The sequence below is a fragment of the Camellia sinensis genome, chromosome 8, assembly GCF_055761805.1.
Source record: "Camellia sinensis isolate YWXY chromosome 8, ASM5576180v1, whole genome shotgun sequence".
Taxonomy (NCBI): domain Eukaryota; kingdom Viridiplantae; phylum Streptophyta; class Magnoliopsida; order Ericales; family Theaceae; genus Camellia; species Camellia sinensis.
The window spans coordinates 40,403,430-40,423,040 of NC_138968.1; the positions used below are offsets into that span (position 1 = coordinate 40,403,430).

Below are 19,611 nucleotides of genomic sequence, written 5' to 3' on the forward strand. Positions count from 1 at the left end.
ATGCCGTGGATGACATTAATAACTCCTTGTGGTGGTGCATCTCGGTCATCCTGTCCCCTGGGATCGACCGGAGCCTGATTTGGTTTCACGCCGCCATCAATGTAAAGGTCCAGATGCCCGGCCCCAACCAATTCTTCCAAATGTTGTCGCAAAGGCAAACAATCCTCAGTCCGGTGGCCCCTCTCCCGGTGAAACGTACAACGATACCGCGGATTGTACCCCTTTTGTCCATCGCCCAACTTAACAGGAAACCGGACATACTCCTCGTCTCGGATTTCGCTAAGTATGCGATAGATTGGAATCTTGAAGACCGTGGTTATGCCAGTCCTTGCCTTCATTCTTCTGTTTGCGTCCTCGACGTCATCTCGGGGGTAATCATCCCGGTCATTCCGACGTCCACTACCCCGGTTTTTTCGATTTGAACCTCGGTCTGATTCCTCTGCTCGGTCATTTGAGCGGTTGGACTCTTGCCCAACTGCGTGCACCTTGCCTGCTGTCTTCTTGTCTGTTCCGACCTGAGTGGCCTTCACGGTGGAAGCCAACGCATCATCCTCTACTCGGATGTGCTCATTGATGCGCTGCATGAGCTGGCCCATGGAGGTCGGTTGGTGCATGGTAAGCGAGTCCCGCAGTCTATGTCCGACCGGGAGACCGCGCTTATATTGTGTGATAGCAAGGTTGACCGGGCAGTCTAAGATCTCGTTGAAGGTTTCCCAATACCTTGAATTGTACGCCTTCAGTGTGTCGCACGGTTCCATCTTGACACTTAGCAAGTGATCGACTTCCTTTGGTGTTTTTGTGTTGGTTTTGAAGCGCGTAACAAACGCCTCGGCCAACTGATGCCACCTTTGTATGCTCCCTTCCGGCAACCTCTCGAACCACTTTAGGCCCAGCTCGCCTAAACTTGACGGGAAGATTAGGCACATAAGTCCGTCATTGCGCCGATGTCCGGCCATAACCTGTCGGAAGTGGCTCACATGCATGTACGGATCGGTTTTTCCGTCGTAAAGTGTAAACTTAGGCTGATGGAAGCCTGCTGGAAGCGGCGTTGTTTCTATTTCCAGGGAAAAAGGAGTGGCACTCAGCCTTGCCAAGTCTGTATCTTCGAATATTGGCATTGCTTGGCGGGGTGGAGGCATTCCGACCTCCTCGCTGCCGTGAACCCCGTAGGAGAGCCGCTGGAAAGCAGGTATTCTCTGAGCTTCGCGCCGGCGGGCCCGCTCCCTTAACACTGCCCATAGGTCCTCTGACTGAGCAGAATAAGAGTACCTCGACGTCGTCGCCGGACGTGAGGGTTTGTAAGTGCTGTCTTGCGCGCTAGACTTTTCTGCACGCATGTCGGAATCACCAACCTGGTAACTCCTGGTGATGGAAATGGACTGAGTACGTCGCTGACTCTGATCGCCTGACCGGTGGGACGGGGTGCGCTCACTGTGGTCTCCCACTCCAGCTACACCTTTCCCTTTGACATGCCGCTTAAGATCCTCCATCTCCGCCGCCATCCGCCTGATGACAGCGTCTTGGTCCTTTAACTTGCTTTCCAGTCGCCGGGCGTGTGAGTCTCTCCGCCGGCGACTGTCTGGACTGCGTGAACGCCCATGACTCCTTCCGCGCTTATCCCGCGCGTCTCCTGACTGTCCTCCAGTGGGCGTCCCCAAGTCAGCCATTGGATGGACGGCAGGAGGTCCCTCTCTCCTTCGGGTATACTCCGGGGTGGCTCCGTCGATGGCGGACGACGGGAACTCGTCATTGTTCGCCATGGACGGCGATCAGATGAACCTGGAAGACAAGGTTTTGTCTGTCAAGTTCCCACAGACGGCGCCAATTGTACGAGGAGCAAATATTCCGGCGTGCCCGTATTCCTTTCTTCCGAGTTCCGTTGATATCTGATCACCTGCGAGCAAATAACAGTGAGCTACCCGGCGGTGTGTGGCCGGAAACACCCTCCGACGGTCAAATTAGCACACACCTTAGAGGGAATAGAGAGAAGGGAGAGAGTGTTTGAGTGTAAGGATTTTCTTACAGAGATGTTCGTATATCGCGTATGGGGGGCGCAGACATGCTTATATACCTTCTGAGCCCCATATCCACTCCCTGTCATCTCCTGACACGTGGCTCTGCTATCCCATCTGTCAGCATAAACCATGTCGTTCATCACCTGCTCTCAACTGCCTGTCAGCATAGCTGGAGCTCGGCAGCCGAGCTGCCCTACCTCGGTCATACCATGCTTCATACCTTAAGCGCCTAACCGGATAACCAAATGAAGGACCGGGCTAGGCGGCATCTCGGCAAAGCTTAGCCCGGGCTCCTCCTTTGGTCGGCCTTCTCGCCGGTCTGTCAACTACCTCGGCTGACCGCGCCTTTCTGAGCGCCGGTCTCTCTGTCTGTTTGGTCTCGACAATCCTCGGACCGAGCATCCTGGTCTGACCGGTCACTTCCTGGCCGAGCAGCTTCTGCACGGTCCGGGGCAGCACACAGTCCAAACTCTGCCCGGCCCAAGTTCGGGTAGCCCATCTCCGGGTGAACAGTCGATCATCTCGGCCCAATGCTCTGCTGGGCCCTCAACTTGCTCGGTCTATACCTCGGCCCAACACCGGAGCATAAATCACCCTCTCAGCAACTAACAGGTATTTAACTTGGAATTGAAATACAAGTGCAGTTAGTATGATGTACCGAGCCCGGTGCATGTAGGATAAATGTATGGATGCACGCATACATAGCATAAGGTATGCTAATTTAAATATGCCCTAATACTAACCATCAAAAGCAGGTAAGTAAAAGGGAGAAAGAAGTGGGGGATTGGAAGACATGCACACACGCACCCATACTTATTACAAGTTAGCCCTCACTCGGAGGGATCGAAAGAATAATACAATTTAACTAACTAACAAGCTAATTAAATATTACAGACCACCTAATTAATTAAGCAAATTAATTAATCTAATTTAAGCAATAAACAGCCTCGGGAAGAGGATCCAATGCAATGCGCGCTCGGCTCCGCTCGGAAAGTCACTGCCATGCACAAGTTGCCTCTGCTTTGACTGTTCTGCTTCTCTGAAAATTACACAACTCCCAAGGTTGCTTCTCTGAGTGTTGTGGAACACCACCGGCTGAGGGAATTGGTCACCGGCCACAAATTAATCCATCGGCTGCTTATGGATGGCCGGTCGGCACTTAAGATGGTCGGCCGGTCAAATCTTCCTGCAAAAACTGGTTTGACAGCAGCAAAGGACAGAACTTGGCATGGCAATGCATTTCAAGCAATGTATGCACCAACCACACTCCTTATCATATTTATGACTCAAAGGGATATGATTCTCGATTCTCGGACCACCAATCGCGTATTTCCATGCATGATGGCCCAAGGAACCAAGTATGCATTTTGATATGGAATGCAATGCACATAATCAAGCAAATTGAACTCAACCTCTATCACAAGCAATTCAAGAGGGGAAGCATGCATGCCAATGTAATGCAATCCTAAGCATGTCGACTAGTATGCAACATGGACAATGCTAAGAAGCATACAAGGCATACAATGGTCATGCAAGACATAGGGCATGAGACAATGCAACTAACAAGTATGCAAGGCACAATGTGGGTGTTCGAGCATGCAAGCAAGCAAGCATGTGACTTTATTCAATCATGCAACTCCAATCATGCAACAACACACAAATATGCAACAACATACAAGGTGGGCATACAGCAACATGCAAAAGGGGTGGGCTTAAACTAACATGGGTAGCTTGAAAGCTTGCCAAAATCAGTGGCCATTACTATGGAAGTGAGGTCCAACACACACATACGCATGCATGCAAATATGGTCCAACACTTAAGCATATGAAGACAACTTGTAAGCACAAAAACATGGACTAATGACATGCAACCTAAGCTCTGAAAATCATGTTAAAATGGTGCCAAACCAAGCCAACAAGACAACCATAAGCATGCAATTAGAGGTCCAAAACTCAAGGCAAGCTAAGGAGGTATTGAACTACCCTTAGCAAAACCAAATATGGCATGAATTAAATGACCAAAAACAGAGTTTTAGCGTATTAAAACAAAGCCTAAATACCACTTAGATGGCATCTAAATGACTTAAATTCAAGGGCATGCACAATGACCAAACATGGAGCATAAGGCACAACCTCATAAGGCATCAAAGAGGCATCAAAGGCAAGCATGCAAGCATGTCATGAGGACTGAAATGATGCTATAAGTGGTGTCAAACCGCTGAAATAAATCAAACAATGCATGCTCAACACTTCACATATTTAAAGCCTACAAGCTAAACAATGTAAAGGGGCTATGCAATGCATACCATGGTCAACCAAAACAACTAAAGGCAGACCTTAAGCATGGAAAAACAAGTACAAAAGCTTTACAAAGCAAGGCCTAAAACATGCTTGAACAAGTGTCAAAGTCTAGATGCATGTTAAGGCTAAATGATGGCATTACAAGACATGTATGCAAAGCATGCAAGGTGTGTCCAAACCAACTCAACACAATGCTATTTCATGGCAAAATAAGCATAAATATCAGTCAAGGCATGGTCAACACATACTTAAACTAGATGCTCCCTCAAGAGGCAAAAATAGCCCGTTTCAAGGACAACAAGGAGAGGGGGTGGCCCTCTCCTTTCTAAGACCTCAAGGCACCATCCTCACCTCTGAAATCCCTCAAGATTTCAGTGGTGAGGAGGTCCAAGCACAATGGTCCCAGAGCTCAACCAAAATGGCACAAAATAAAGGGCAAACAAGCCTTAAGAGGGGTCAAACAACCCCAAAGCTTAAAACACCCTTAACAAACTATTTAGAGCAGACAAAAACAAGACTTTTATATGTTATATGCTAAGCTCAAAAACAGATGCAAGATAGGCTAAAAAGCTTTGCAAAAATAGGATAAAAAGGGACAAAAGTCTTACCCTTGTAGACCCTCTTCACAAACAATGTTCCAGCAGCTCTTTTGGTTCCAAACCAGTCCAAAAGCTTCAAGGAAAGACCTCTGGTACCTCAGCAACTAAGAAAAGGTATGATGGTGGGTGTTTGTGCACAAAAATGAGACTAAACACACACTAAACACAAGAGAGAGAGAGAGAGAGAGAGAGATAGAGGATATATGTAAACCCTAACCCTAAATCTCAAGCTCTGAAAATGTTGTCTAAATTGTCTAACCCCTGAACAAGAGAGAAAAGGTTCTTTTTTATAGACAATTAGTCTTGTAAAGCTTCCAAAGGAAGCTAACAAGAGGGCAATCCCTCCATACACGTGTATGGAGGGGGTGACAGTGTATGCCAGCCGCACAAAAATATCTGCAAAAGCAGATACACAATAGTCGGCAGGCCAAAAATGCAATTGACCAAAAAAAAAATAGTCGGCCGGCCATCTATAGTGCCGGTCGGCCAAGCATTTGGCCGGTGGCAACAAAACACAGCCGGTGGCCTCAAGCCATGGCTGGTGGAGTGTGGGGATGGCCCACAAGCCATTCCCTGCCCCTCCAAGGCAAAGCACAAGTGTTTGTTGCAAAACCAGACACAAAATAGTCGAGTCGAGAGATCCTGAAGCAAGGCGCGTAGCCGAGACTTCCGGGAACTCAAGACGAACACAAACATGAATGATCACCGAGTGTTCAAGCGGTGACGTCCAAATCTTGAGGACGGTCAAAAATGCAGTGTCTACATATTGTAACAATCAACCTTTTATATATTTGATCAAGTCAAATTTATTAACAAAAATTGTCATGTGACTGGCACATGATATTTTGGGGAAAAAAAAATTTAAATAAGAACAACTCAAAATAATTTGGGTTCAATAAAAGTAGAAGATATGATATAAGACACAACTCTCACTTACTCTAATTTTCATCTTTGTAAAAGTGAAATTACATTGAATTATTCCCTACTTATGGAAATGCAATTACATTGATTTATAGGCCACTTAAAAGAAAGTTCTCTTACATTTTTTAAGGCAAAAATTGAAAAAAAAATAAAATCTATCTTCTCATATATTTTTCACTATTATTTCTCTCACCATTATATTTTAAATCCTTTACCACAACCAAAGGAGATTATATTTTAAATCCTCTACCACAACCAAAGGAGATGTGGTCAATGGTTGATGGTTTCGAAAGTACAGTAAAGTGAGAATATATAATTGAGAAATAGAGAAAATGATTCTATTATAACTTGATTCAAAATGCAATAAATTAACTGGTATAATTAAAAAAAAAAATTAAAACCAAATAAGATTTAGAAGTTGTTTAGGACTGACTTTTTTATTGACTTCATTTCGTCTTCAATGAACATTTTAAAAAATAACAGAAAAAAACTTTTGACTTTTAAGTATTACTTTGTTAGAGGAATTAAAAAAGTTTAAAAAAAATAATAAAAATTAAAAACACATATAAGGATCTGTTTGGTAACATTTACGTTTTCACTTTATATTTATAAAAATTTTATAAATTGATTTTTGTTTATTTTTAGAAAAACATAAACTACAAACGCGTTTGGTAATTGACAAAATGTTTAAAAAAATTTAAAAATATAAAAAAAAGTGAGAAATAGCAAGTGGTGGCAAGTGGCGGCGAAAGACGGTGGTGGAAAGTGATGTCGGTGGGTAGCGGGTGGGTGGTAGTGGCGGGTAGGTGGCAGGTGGTAGTGGTGGGTGGGTGGGTGACGGTGGCAGGTGGTAAGTGGTGGTAGCAGGTGGGTGGCGGATAGAAAGTGGTGGTAGGTGGGTGGTGGTGACGGGTAGGTAGCGGGTGGTGATGGTGGGTGGGTAAGTGGGTGACGGTGGCTGGTGGTAACGAGTGGGTGGTGGTAATAGCGAGTGGATGGCGGATGGCGAATGACGAGTAATGGTGGCTGGTGGTGAGTAAGTGAGTGAAGGTGGCTGGTAGTAACGAGTGGGTTGTTTAAAACATTGCAAACAACCCTTAAGAAAGGGTAATCCCTGAGTCCCGCTTTTCATCCACCAATCAAATCCTTGGTTTAAAAAAAAAAACATTAATGACTCGACCTACATAAAAGGATGAGCTGGAGCGAAACGGCTCGGCTTTAAAGCCCTCTAAAAACCACACTACAACTGTATTTATTACCAAAAATAAAAACAACGGATATATGCGTAGTTTGATTTGAACTTTGCAAGTCCTCTCTCTCTCTCTATATATATATATATATATATACACGCGTATGTGTAGGAGCTTTCATTTCTTCTTTTTCATTCATTTCAATTCAATCATTAAAATTGGGTAGGCAAAGGTTTCATACCTGTAAAGTTTGTGAGCCTCTTCACAACTTTGGTAGGTTTGTCCTAAAAGCTTCTTCTTTTTTTCTTTTTCTTTTTTTTAAATTTAATGGCGTTGCCGACATTGTAGTTGACAATCAGTTTGCCTTGTTTTTGTGTTTTTTCATTTCAAATATGTAAATTTTTCTCAGCTTCACTCTTCATCTCAATTGATGAAATATAAGGAAGCTAGCTACAAGGGCTTTGATTTTTTTGACTTTTCTTTTTCAATTTTGTGGCTGAGAATCTGTAATCTAATGATGAATTATGTGTTAATGGGAGCTAGTTACAAGGGTTTTGATTTTGCTGGATAATTTGTAAATCTAATGATGAATTGTGTGTTTACAGAGTACAAGTCCTGAATGCCTTGGAGTTGGAGACTTTCTGCTTGTTTCCTTTCTTGTGAGCCTCTCTCTCTCTCTCTTTCTCTACTTTAGTTTTTTTGCAATTTTTGAGTTATATAAATTGTGATATCTTCTGTTAATAGAACCAAAATGGATGCTCTGTCTTGTCTACAAACAGTAACGACTCTAAAAAAAAAATTTAGACTGCATTTGGATTATCCATTTAAGTAGAGATTTGAAAAAAGAAATATGCTTTTCTCTTACACTTTCCAAATCTCTTCTCAATTTAACTGACCTTTTTCTTTTCCTTTCACTTTCCAAATTCCTACCCAATTTCATGAGGTCTGTTTGATTACGGATTTTGATAGGGATTCGGAAACTAAAAAGGAAAAAAGTAAATGAAATGTAAGTATATTTCATTAACATTTTATCAACTTTTTTCTTTTTCCTTCCAAATCCTTACTCAAATTCATGATCTAAACACAGACTTAAGGTATTCATTTATTATTGTTTGAAACCATTTTTTAATCGGCCATTTTCTTCTTTAATATTTTTTATTAATTTTCTTCAATTATCAGTGAAGAAAAATTGAGAAATTCAGTAAAACTGATTTAATTGACAAAATAACTTTGTAAGCTTAGCTTCTTTGTTTTTTGGTAGACATTTTTTTTTATTTTTGATCTTTCCTTCAAATTTTTTATTTTATAAGATCTTTTATCCAAAATCTCAAAATGAGCAATCTGTTAAAAGGGATTTGTATTTGAGATGATACTATCATTATTGCTTCGCCAATTTTTTAAGGACCCACTCTAATTAATTCTAAACTTTGAGTAGGGTTGACTGGACATAAAAATAAAAAGGGAATTCAATATTTGGGTTATGAGCTCACATCGACAACTAAGGTGTTCAATTATTTTTTGGAGGGATAAAAATGGCAATCTAATCAGTTCAAGATGTTGAATTTTTTTCTTTTTCAAAGATGACAATTGATAATCCAAGCAACTCATCTCAAGGTATTCAAAAATTTCTTTTAAGGATGACCAACATAGAAATACATCCATTAAATGTGTGAAAAAGAAAAAAGTTGACTGAATACCTTCTCACATGTGTGGTGCCACCCCGTCTGCAAATATCACGCCATTTGTGTGTCTTTTGAGTTGTTATGTGATAATTGAACATTCCAAATCCACAAAACAGTAAATAAAATAGATCAAACACAGAGAACACAGAAATACATGATTCGGCCTAATGCCTTGGTCCTCCAGCCTCCGTAAAACATCCTTGCAGTAAATCCGAGCATAAAAAAATACACAACCCCTCACAACACGAGTGTTATAGGCTGTTTGCCATGAGCATCTAATCTAACCCAATTTTTGGTTGATATTCTCAGTATTTAGTTGTCTAATCTTATCTTTATTTATTCCCGGGGCATAATTCTTGGCACATGATCCACAGTCTAGGCTATAAACATGATGATTGGTGTGAGGTTTGGTGCAAGTTAGTGACAGAGAGTTCTTGAGAATGCTAACAGACCACTTTCTAGCCTCGAATACCTTCCTTTTGCAGAACAAATGAACAACTGGGCTTTTGCTTTTTCTTTATGATGAATCTTTTTCTTTTTCTTTTTGGTCTAGATCCTCTATAATGACTTAGCTTTTCTTTGTGGATTACTTTTTCTAATTGTTTTTAACTCTTCTAAGTGCAACATTTCTGCTAGATACATCTTAATCTATGTAAAAAGTGACCTTTATTTTTATTTCCCTCTATTTTAAAGTCAACCAAGAACATTTTTCCCTCTTGGTTTCTTATTTTTTTCCCCAAATCTTCAACCTAAAGTGCACATTGATAATTTTTAACTCTGTTCATTGATGCGCCCTATTTTTGTAGAAAATAGAAGTTTCTTTCACAGGGATCATGTGTTATACTGCCCTGACATTCTTCTTCTTCTTTAGATAATAAAGCTAGGTGTCCTTGTATGTAAGGGAGAAGATTATTATATTGAAATCTGAAGGGTCTTAATTAGAGTTACAATTACAATGTCAAAAAGGAGTAAAATAAAATATGCTAATACCATTATTTCTCCACATGAAGCACTGGACTTAAAAAATTAAAATTGAGGGTTGGCTCATTTTCTATAAGGAGGGTCTATGTTCCAGTTCTTTCTACACTTGATGCTACTTTTGTACTAGTTATAAACTAAAGAGTAGTGGAGTTATGTTTCTCTTTAAAATAATGGTTCTCCTTTTTAAGAGTGGTGGAGTTCTGTTTCCCTTTGTTCCCAAACTTTTAAGTTTTTAATTTATTTTCAAAAAGATTTTCAATAGTGGAAAGAAAAAGATAAAATCAGCTTTACTTTTCATTATTGAAGAATATTCAAAATGATCATTTTGTTAACATCTCAACCCTTAACTTCTTCAATGCTTCACTTCATTTGACTATTCTCGGCTTCAAGACTACAATCAACTGAAACCATGCTTAAAAATGTGCAGAAGGGGAAGAAGTATAAACAATCGACCTTCAGATTTAAAGGTACTATAAAGCAAGAGTTAGTGAGAATATTGGTGCTAGTTGTATGATTTAATTTTAACTTCTGTCGGTGATAAGGGTAGAACTCGGAATATTTCTTGGAAGCTATGCTTTTAATCAATCATGGACAGAATTGTGTGTCCTCGTTTTCTGCAGGATGTTCACAGAGGCAATATCTTCTTTTGTTTATATCCCCTGGCATGCCCATTATGTTCAAATTTGTGGTGGTGTTTATGTGAGGTTGCTTTTTTTTCTTTTTCTTTTTCTTTTTTAATCTTTATCTTTGCAATATCGTTTCTGCTTCATTGGAAGATATTCAATCTATTTTTATTTGCAGTTGGACCTCATTTATTCAATTTCTATCAATGCTCAGAAATTGTTTTGCATTTCTTTTCCTATGCTTGTAATAAAAAACAGAATAGCTGTGTTCTTATTTTTACTAATATTGCTGCTTCCTCCAGATACATGCATGATGAGCTAATTCATTGCAAGGTATCCATCGTTGAACCAGGAGAGTAACAAGAGTTGCTGAGGTCATATTTGAATCATTGATATGATTAGCAAATACCCCACACTGAAGCTCCTCATGAAGCTCCAATTCTTTCAAGTGGTTACTTCCATCTTTATCCTACTGCCTATCATTCCCCTGATTATTGGTGACCTGAACTCTGATAGACAGTCCCTTCTGGACTTTGCTTCTGCTGTTCCGCATATCCGAAAACTCAACTGGAATTCTAACATCTCTGTCTGCAGCTCTTGGGTCGGTATCACCTGCAATGATGATAAAACAAGAGTGATTGCCATCCGTCTACCCGGTGTTGGACTATCAGGCCCCATCCCAGCCAATAGTATTGGAAATCTCGATGCTCTCAGAGTACTGAGCCTCCGATCCAACTACCTCTATGGAAATCTGCCTTCTGATATCACCTCCATCCCATCCCTCCAATCCCTTTATCTTCAGCATAATAACTTCTCTGGTGAAATGCCCACTTCTCTTTCCGCCCAACTCAATGTATTAGATTTGTCCTTCAACTCCTTCAGCGGTAACATTCCACCAACAATTAAGAACTTGCTTCGACTCACTGTGTTGAGGCTCCAGGTCAATTTATTCACTGGTGCTATCCCCGACCTAAACCTCCCAAGGCTCAAGCTACTGAATCTGAGCTATAACATGCTGAATGGGTCAATTCCGTATTCACTCGGGAAATTCCCAATTTCTTCATTCACAGGGAACTCTATTTTATGTGGGCCACCTTTGACTGATTGCTCTTTGAGCTCCCCTTCTCCAGCTCCTTTTTATTCTCCATCCTCACCAACAATCTCTGGAAAACAAAATTCTGGCGACAATAAAAAGTTCGGGACAAGTGCCATCATTGCCATTGCAATTGGGGTCTCTTCAATTCTGCTTCTTCTAGTTTTAGTGTTCTTCTTCTGCTGCTTGAAAAAGAAAAATGGTGGCGGTGGTAGTTTATTGAAAGGAAAGGCTGCTAATGGTGGGAGAAGCAAGAAGCCTGAGGACTTTGGAAGCGGGGTGCAGGAAGCTGAGAAGAACAAGTTGGTCTTTTTCGGAAAATGTTCTTATAACTTTGATCTTGAAGATTTATTGAGGGCTTCAGCTGAAGTTCTTGGGAAGGGAAGTTATGGAACGGCCTATAAAGCTGTTTTGGATGAGGGCGTAATGGTGGTGGTGAAAAGGTTGAGGGAAGTTGTGGTTGGAAAGCGGGAATTTGAACAGCAAATGGAGGATGTAGGGAGGGTGGGGCAGCATCCCAATGTCCTGCCACTCCGTGCTTATTACTATTCCAAGGATGAGAAACTTCTAGTCTGCGATTACATCCCAACAGGCAGCTTGTCTGCTCTCTTGCATGGTATTTAAACTCCTTTTCTTCCTTCATTTGCAGTAACATATTCAGTAATGCTCTATTTTGGTTTCAAAAAATTAGTTGATTTATTCATTATTTTTACTCTAGTGCGAAGAATAAGTAACTCTTTATGATCAATTTAAGCAGCAGGATAACTTCACACATGAACAAAATGCTTGAAAACATCACATAATCAAAATCTTAAAAAAAACAATTGTACTAAATCTATTCATAAAAGCTCTCAGAGGAAGCTACTTACTACAATGTATTCTCTATATAAAAAATAAATAAATAAATAAATAAATAAAGAGGAAGAAGAACAAGGAGGAGAAGAAGGAAATCCTTTTCTGCTCTGATGATAGCATAAAAATAGTACAATAAAAAGCATATCAGAGCATGGAAGAAAGAGTTCACTAAGAAATGTGTAATGTGAAATTCTGGAAAGATGAAAGGTTTCTTTGAAAGTGGAAGCATTAAAAATTTCATTTTCTATACCATGTTTATCCATAGGGCGTCCAATTAAAATAAGCAGCCAAAGGCTACAGAAATTAAGCTAAAATTTTGTTCAAATCTCTCACTTTTGTGAGTACTAGTACTGGATGGAATCAATTTGATGACTTTCAAAGCAGAAAGCAGACTTATTTATTGGGATAGTTTCTAGAATGACTTTCACACTGCGATATGATCGCCTAACCCAACTGTGGCTAATTAGGAAATAATGGAAGCTATATTTGTATGAAATCAGTCAAAGGTCGTATCCATTGTACAAGGCTCAATTGAATCTTGTGACAGCTTTTTAAATGTTGTAATAGGAGGGTTAATGATGGCATTTTTTGAAAACCACCACTAATATTCAATGTTCACGTAAATGCCTTCTTATAAATGCTGCAATATTGAATTTTTCTTGTAGTGTGTGGTTTATGCAAAAATAGGTTGATATCTGGTGATAAAACAATCAAACAGTGGCAGCCCGGTGCATATGTGGTAAAGAAAAGAACATAGCTATTCTAATATCCTTCAAAAATGCCGGTCTCATCTTTTAAAGACTTGTATGTTGAAAAATAAGCTGCTATATGAATTGATATCTGTAAATCAGCAATGGCATTTTGAAGAACATGAAACATGCACTTTATAATGGTTTATTGAACGTATATCACTCATACCAATTCTCTACTTCTAATTCCTCATCTCATTTATGCACAAAAAACAGGTAACAGGGGCATAGGAAGAAATCCACTGGACTGGGACTCGCGGTTGAAGATCTCACTTGGAACTGCCAGGGGAATTGCCCACATCCATTCTGAGGGCGGCGTTAAGTTCACCCATGGAAACGTCAAGTCCTCCAATGTCCTCCTCACCCAAGATCACAATGCTTGTGTATCTGATTATGGCTTGACTCCTCTAACTAACTTCCTAGCAACCCCATCTCGAGGCCCTGGATACCGTGCCCCAGAAGTGAGTGAGACCCGAAAAGTCACACAAAAATCCGATGTCTACAGCTTTGGTGTCCTACTCCTAGAGATGTTGACAGGCAAGGCCCCACTCAAGTCCGCAGGGCATGATGATCCGGTTGATCTCCCAAGGTGGGTCCGGTCTGTAGTTAGGGAGGAATGGACAGCTGAGGTTTTTGACCCGGAGCTAATGAGTCACCAAAATGTCGAGGAAGAGATGGTGCAAATGCTTCAAATTGCACTCGCGTGCGTTGCAAAGGTGCCAGATATGCGGCCCAATATGAGTGAAGTTGTTAGAATGATTGAGGACATTCGACAATCTGAATTGGACAACCGACCGTCCTCTGAGGACTACAAATCTAGTGTGAATACCCCATGATCACCATGTTCTTGCTCTATGGAACTAAGTTTGGTTGATTGTTGTACATCCATTGTAAGGTGTCCATAATGTTGCGCGCGTATGCACTGCATTGCTGTTTATCTAAAAATTATGTCCAATTTGTGGCTTTTTGTTAGGTCTTCAGTTTTCAAATTATTTGATCATTTTCTTTTCCTTTCTTTCTTCCTTTTTTTTTTTTTCTTTTTCTCAAAGGACCGTGTGTCAAACTCTAAAGATTTCACTTGATGTGGAATGGCATTTCAAGAAATCAATGATTCTTAATCTATCAATTTTAGCAATTTGAGTCTAGTTATCAGTTATATATATTTTTAAGTTTTTCAACCTGAGTGAGTTATGAAATTTCTCATTTGTTGACTATATCGTCACGTGACCTTGTTTGGGAACATGTTATTTTAGTAATTTTTTGATTTTTTAGCAAATATATGAGGTTTAAAAAAAAATGGTATATTTGGGATGATTTTTTAGTTTTTTTTTTAAAAAAAGATGTGCAAAACGTAAAGAGAAAAGAGAATTTTTGATTTTTTTTGTATAATTTGTTGACTTTTTTACTTTTTAATTATTTTTTGACTCTTAGGCTAAAATTTGATGTTGTCAAATGAGGCCGTGGCACTCTGAGCTGAGCGCCCATACAAATCATACCTATATATATCCCATTAATTTCCAACGGCCTTGGTTCCAAATAGGTCGTTGGTTACAAAGGGAATTTATTGTGTAACAAAGCAAAAGCTGTTACAAGTTTCCTTTCAAAACAAAAAAATACAGAACCAAAAACCAATACAAGCTGCTCATAATCAACCTTTATTACACATCAAGTATTATCAAACCTCTTTGATCCATAAATCTCCTCTTATCTCACTCTCACTATTCCGGCATATGGCCTACCAAACCCGAGCTGAACTTTGGAGGAAGAAGGTTTGTTATGGGATCACTCTCATGATTAGCATGGTGGTGATGTTGGGCTGGGCAATTGCTTCAGGCTTTTCCTTCGGTCACCACACAGCTCAAAGCTTGATGACTAGCCTTTGTTTCTATCGGTTCAGCTGTAATCATGTCAAAATATGCCAACACCACCACCACCACCTATTAGTTATGAAAAAGAAAAGTTGGGCTTGCCTCTGGTCCATATTTTGTTTTATCATAATGGTTTTCTTGAAGCTCGGTACTGTTGCTCTCTCTCTCTTACAAGCGCTCATTGTACGTGTGAATCAGTAGGATTGCCGAGGTTCCCCCAATTCACTGTGGTTTGAAAAATATATCACCTGAAAATCATGAAGATTGTTAAGAGAATCTCATATGATGGGCAGGACGTTTATGTCATTAGAACAATTCAACCAAATTATCTAATGCTTGCTTTTCTCTCTTGCCATATTAAGTATGCGTCATTGTTACCCCATTCAGTTGTGTTTTCTTTCTTGTTTGGTGAACTGTTTCTAAAAACTGTTTTAGAAAACATGAAAACATGAAAGTAGAAAATGAAAATGAAGGAAATGAAAAAACGTCCAAACATTCTTAGATAGGGTAGAGATTAATTTTGATGATTAAATGCTAAGGAGCTCCGCATGTTTCTTTAACAACCAATGTAAATTTCAATTCATTGCAGCTTTAGGATTTCTGATTGTTATTTGCTAGAAAAGACATTATTAACAAAAAAAAATATGAAATGATGAGAAATCATGAGAAACAAAAGGAGAAACCATATATGGAACCAAAAATATCTCACATACTTTGATTGTATTTTCTTTCCTCATTATTTTCCACTATGTATCCAAATATCCTCTGATTTTTTCCTTTTCTTTTCTCTATCATTCATCGCCTGTTCAAGCAGGTGGACTTGTAATCACATTGCAAAAATGCTTGAGCAAACAAGTCTGAGTTGAACTTAGAATCTTTTTACTTCTCTTAACATACATACTTATAACATGAATTCAGTTGTTTTCTTTGCACTAACATGTTGTAAGTATTTTTAACAAGAGATTGCTCTGATGGAAGAAGAGTTGAAGACCAAGTCCGAGCTTATCAAGAAGCGAGAAATATTGATCCAGGGGTGGAGAAAGGAGTTGAAAGACCACCCAGACATGCACAATACTTGACACTTGAAAATTCTCTTGGCGGCAGACTTATGTGAAGCCATTTACTAATAACTTTTGGTACTTAATTTTACTGAATAATCCTCAACCAAACACCTATTGAAATATTTTGAAAATGTAGTGTCATTTGACCTTATATTGCATCTCATTTTCATATATATATATATATATTTCTATGTAAGGTATCTTAGCTAAGTTTGCGTGTAACAGACTAAGTCCCTATAATCCAAATAAACTTTTCGAAATAGGTTTATTCCCTGCAATCCGTGGCCCAAGAGTTTTGCTGGCAAGGGGACTCAAACCGGAGACCTTAGAGCAAGCAAAGCCCCAAGTCCTAAGCGTCATCCATCCACCAGGCCAAACCCTTGGGGTTCTCATTCTCATATTCTACAAAGTCCATTCCTAATTTTGCTTCCACCATCTAACTTTCTTGAAGTGGTATTGGCAGAATAGCAATATGTGTTTTGGTGGAGCTAGAGCGTCTGTAACTGCAGATTTTGTGACAACTTATTAACTGCACCATTTTGTGGAAAAAGAGAGAGAAATAGTGAAGTCTTTTTTTAAAAAATGACTGATGTTGTGTTTGGATATTAGATTTTGGTAAACCTAAACTTTAACTCACGTAGATTGATGGAGAGATTCAACAAAGAGATACGTTCCACCTCACGTATTTGCAAAGCAAAACATCATTCATGCGATTCAACCGGTGGTTTCCAGCCAGAAGGCACTCTAATGAATGATGAAGTTAGTGAGCATTCAAAGAAAGAAACAAAGAACCAAGAGGGTGTTGTTATGTGCAGAGTTTAGGCATACCCTTTCTTTCTATTTAGAGTGGTTGTTAATTAATTTATTTAGTGGACTTCTTGATTGGATTGGCCTCATTATGTCAGTCTAGTTGGGTCAAGCCCATAGTTATTCTTATGTGGTCTAGTTTGGGTGATTCTATTTGCGCCCAAAAAAAAATTCAGCATGCCCAACTAATATTTTGAAATTTTATTTCCTATTATATCCTAATATAAATTTACTAATAAGGACAATATACATTAAATCCTAAAATGACATATTATTTTTTTTATCATGATACACCCGAATCACATATTCTTTATATTCAAGTCCCTTCATCTTCTTCTCCAAATTTCAATTATTTTCTCTCATTATTTCTTATTATGTTGTTATTTGTAAATAGAAAAAAAAGTTTGATCAAAATCAAATAATAAATAAGAATAATAATCAAAAATATTTTTTCTACAGGTTTTAAGGTTTTTTTTATCAAGACGGTTATGAACTAGAATGATTGAACTATCGTCCATTAGATGATGCATCAGCTAGAAATATTATAAGAAAAAGGTCATTTGGTTTCTTGAGGGTTAGACTTCATCCAAAAGGAAATGGAGTTAGGTGTAGACACCCCATTTTTGACCGACCTTAAGACTCAGACGTCACCGATTGAGCGCTTGGTGATGTTGCATAAAGTGCTTGTTCAGAAGTTTCAGGGTCGCGGCCGTAAGCCCTGCCTCCGGACTTCCGAACCCTTTTCTGTGCCTTGTCTCGGTTTGCGAACCTGACTCGGTTTTCTCTGTTTCTTTCCCTGAGGGGAGAGAGAGGTCCCGTAGACCATCTCTCAATGTCCGTAGGCTACATTTGGTGGCCGTAGGCCATTTTGCCCATTTCGGAGTCCGGTTCCCGGTTTTCGGAGCCGTCAGGCCGTGTGCCTCGGTTCGGGACCGCTTAACCATCTCCTATTGCCCTGATTTTTGGCATACATCCTATTTCATCCATTTTGAGGGACACTGAGGGCTGAGAAACCCACTTCGAGGTCAAATACGATTTTCGGTGCTTAACAGCCCATTTCCGGGACCTCGAACTACGTGTTTTGGCTCCGGAACATTCGTCTTGCAACGGTTTTCGCTCATTTTTGGCAGGTACCTCTGTTTTATCACATGGAAGGTCACTGAAGGGTGGGAGGCCAGCAATTGTTGCGACAGCCAGTTATCTCTCCTCCCGAGCCTCCCGGCGCCCGTTTTTTCTAACTTCCGGGCTAATGTTGAATACCTTAGAGCTAGCATTGCCAACTTTCAACCACATATCTGTGATCTACACATCTGAGAGGCCCCTAAAAGTTCATGGCCGGCCATTAAGGTCATTTGACCCTTTTGACCCCTTTCTTCCGGGCTAATGTTGAACCCCTTGGACCCTTTTTCTCCAACTTTCAACCACATATCTGTGATGTACACACCTGAGAGGCCACTAAAAGTTCATGGCCGGCCATTAAAGTCACTTGACCCTTTTGAACCCCTCTTTCCGAGCCACTGTTGAACCCCTTGGACCCACTTTCTTGGAATTTCAATTACATGGTTGTGTTGTACACACAAAGGCCTACCTCCCCATTACCTGGCCGGCCAGAAAAGATGCTTGACCCTTTTGACCCCTAGCCGGCCGGCTAGGGGGTGTGGCCGGCCGGCCACCTCCAGCAAAAGTAAGCGGCCGGCCGTGCTCCTCTCACTGTTCCCCTTCCAGCTGTGAGGCAATATCCCCCAGATATTTTCTGTATCCGGGGGATATTTTGGGAGAGAGTTTTCCTCTCCATTTGACCCCCCTTTTACACCCCCTTTCTTGATCATATAACCAGCTGAAGACCTTCTTCTAGGGGGTTAGAAAAATTGATCTTAAGAACTCCATAGCCAATTCCATCTCCATCTTCTTCAATTCTTCAAAAACCCTAAGTCCATTAACCTCCATTCCTTCTATACCACCAAGCTCTACCACCACTATCTCATTTCCAGCAGCTAGGAAGGGTTCTTGAAGGCCAAAGGAGCAGCAAATCCATCCAAGAAGCAACCAAAGTCTAGATCTTCAAGGGTAAGTTACACTTTGATCCTTTTGACCCTTTTCTTTGATCTATTTCTAAGCCCTTTTTTTTTTTGTTTCAAGCTTCGGTCCTAACTGAAAAAGACCATATTTTGAGCTCATCTTCACTTCTCATTAAGGGCTCAACCTTGTTTGAGCCCTCCATAATATACTTGTTTCATTGACCATGTTGTATGTCATGATTTTGTATGCTTTTTTTGACCTATGAGCAATTTATTTTTGAGCATGTTGTAAACTGATATGAGGCATATTTTGAGCCCCTCTTCAACATTGGAGAAGGGCTCAACATTGTTTGGTATTTCCATGTGTCACTTGTAGTTTAATCCCCTATTTGGCCCCATTTTTGCATGAGGTGATAGCCCTCTTGGTTTCTGTTTTTGGACCTTGATCCGAACTGAAAGTGGTCTTATTTTGGCCTATACTTCATGTTTCATTCACACTTTTTTTCTGTTTGGTGATTGTTTTATACACTTCATGTTTTAGTACCTTTTGAGCCTTATTTTGCATCATATTTTTAGCATGTTTGTATACTGATTTTGAGGCTGCCATATACTGTAAATGTTCATATTTTTGGTCCATCTTCAGTGTTATAGAAGGAAATTTTTCAGTTTGAGTTTTGCTTATACCACTTGCTTCTTTACCCCTCTTTTGGCCCCCATTCTTGCATGCTATGCTTCCCTTACCTATGCTTACTGTTTGGCCATGTTCATAACTGTGAAAGTGCATCTTTTGGGACTGTCTAGCTTCTGTCTTTGCATTGCATGTCCATATTGTGCATGTTTGGCATGGC

General features: G+C 40.1%; 1 protein-coding gene across 7 annotated transcripts; it reads left to right on the top strand.

The window, feature by feature from the left end:
• The first annotated feature begins 7,093 nt into the window (after positions 1 to 7,093).
• Positions 7,094 to 14,144, top strand: LOC114304595 (putative inactive receptor kinase At5g58300). 7 transcript variants are annotated; one of them, XM_082882523.1, is made up of 6 exons: positions 7,148 to 7,299; positions 7,632 to 7,685; positions 10,117 to 10,156; positions 10,310 to 10,393; positions 10,615 to 12,021; positions 13,226 to 14,144. In XM_082882523.1, exons 5-6 carry the CDS (start codon positions 10,707 to 10,709, stop codon positions 13,843 to 13,845), a joined length of 1,935 nt encoding a protein of 644 aa, XP_082738649.1. In that variant the 5' UTR covers positions 7,148 to 7,299; positions 7,632 to 7,685; positions 10,117 to 10,156; positions 10,310 to 10,393; positions 10,615 to 10,706; the 3' UTR covers positions 13,846 to 14,144. The 7 variants fall into 7 exon arrangements, with proteins under 7 accessions (XP_082738647.1, XP_082738648.1, XP_082738650.1 ...); XM_082882522.1 differs by lacking the exon at positions 10,310 to 10,393 and having other exon boundaries at positions 7,118 to 7,299; XM_082882525.1 differs by lacking the exon at positions 7,148 to 7,299 and having other exon boundaries at positions 7,568 to 7,685.
• The last annotated feature ends 5,467 nt before the right edge of the window (positions 14,145 to 19,611 follow it).